The sequence below is a fragment of the Ceratina calcarata genome, unplaced genomic scaffold, assembly GCF_001652005.2.
Source record: "Ceratina calcarata isolate Rehan_Ccalc_2016 unplaced genomic scaffold, ASM165200v1 scaffold532.2, whole genome shotgun sequence".
Lineage (NCBI taxonomy): Eukaryota > Metazoa > Arthropoda > Insecta > Hymenoptera > Apidae > Ceratina > Ceratina calcarata.
Genome location: NW_017176477.1, coordinates 12,789 through 13,949, shown reverse-complemented (window position 1 = coordinate 13,949; position 1,161 = coordinate 12,789). Strand labels below are relative to the sequence as shown.

Sequence of the window (1,161 nt, the reverse complement as noted above, 5' to 3'; positions counted from 1 at the left end):
TTATTTTATATCGTTGTCGTTGGTTCATGTATTGGTTTTCTCCTTTTCTGTTGTATCCTTTCTTAGCTGATATATCTCTGACATTTACATAGTCCATCCTCTTCTTCTCTCATTATTACTATTAGCTATCATAAATTATTACAATTATTAATAAATCATAAAATAATCTCCGGGGTTTCTATTTACAGGCACGACCAGGAAATAGACCTCCAAGATCTGCTCGGTGTAACTCGGATCGTGAACGGGACGTCGTTTTTGAAACACGTCTTACTCGACTTCTACGAACGGTCTTTATTAAATGATCTCGAGGTACGTCGTATCTGGAGTTCGAAAATCACGTCCAAGTGCGAGTTCGGATTGATCGCGGAAATTAACGAGTGCCTCGGTAACGAAGCCGCTAGTTTGAAATTCTTATTCGAAAACAAATCCGCGGTGGAGGTACCGTTCGGTCTCGTCGAACCCTCGACGGCGAATAATTTCGCGATCGTTTTGTACTTCCGTTTAATGATGCTCGAGTGCGGGTCGGAGAGGAAGTTTGTGGCGAACGAGGACGTTATACGCTTGGAGGAGTACTCGGCGGCCGTACGTTCAGGTGAGCACATAAGAAACTTGTAGATGGATCAATAGAAATTCCAGAAATACGAGATGAATAAGGGGAGTTCCCCTATTGCCGGACGCTTAAGCTTTTTCTCACATGGACGAGTAATAATAATATTTTATATCTTTAATAATATTTTATTAATTAATAATTAATAATATTTTAGACCTTTTATTCTATTCTATTTATAAATTAATGATAGAATTCTACATTATAAATCCAAGTAAAGAAAGAAAATGATCATTATTATCATAATAGTTAAATTAAATGAACATCAAACTTTGGTAGATGATTTTGAGAGGTAATATTAAATGGCAAGTAAAATTTACTACCTTAACTTACAATACAATTTCAGTATAATTTACAGTGATCATAAATAAACCGCGGATTTGAATTAGCAGAAATGATGAATGCCACGATACATAATATCAAATACTGGATGTATGACTCAATGTTTAAGTGACCTAACAAATATTTATATAAAACATACATAAATGTTTTATTTTACATAAAGATATGCAGTCTAGTCATAAATAGAATAAGGGACATCCCCTTACTTCACT

The 1,161-nt window shown here is 34.9% G+C and overlaps 1 protein-coding gene across 1 annotated transcript in view; it reads left to right on the top strand.

Annotated features, from left to right (window-relative positions):
• LOC108628651 (midasin) overlaps window positions 1-1,161 on the top strand; it is a 51,420-nt gene that overhangs the window by 40,417 nt on the left and 9,842 nt on the right. The window contains exon 10 of the mRNA XM_018030726.2: window positions 189-592. Within this exon, the coding sequence (XP_017886215.1) occupies window positions 189-592 (404 nt within the window). The remainder of the gene's footprint in view (window positions 1-188; window positions 593-1,161) is intronic.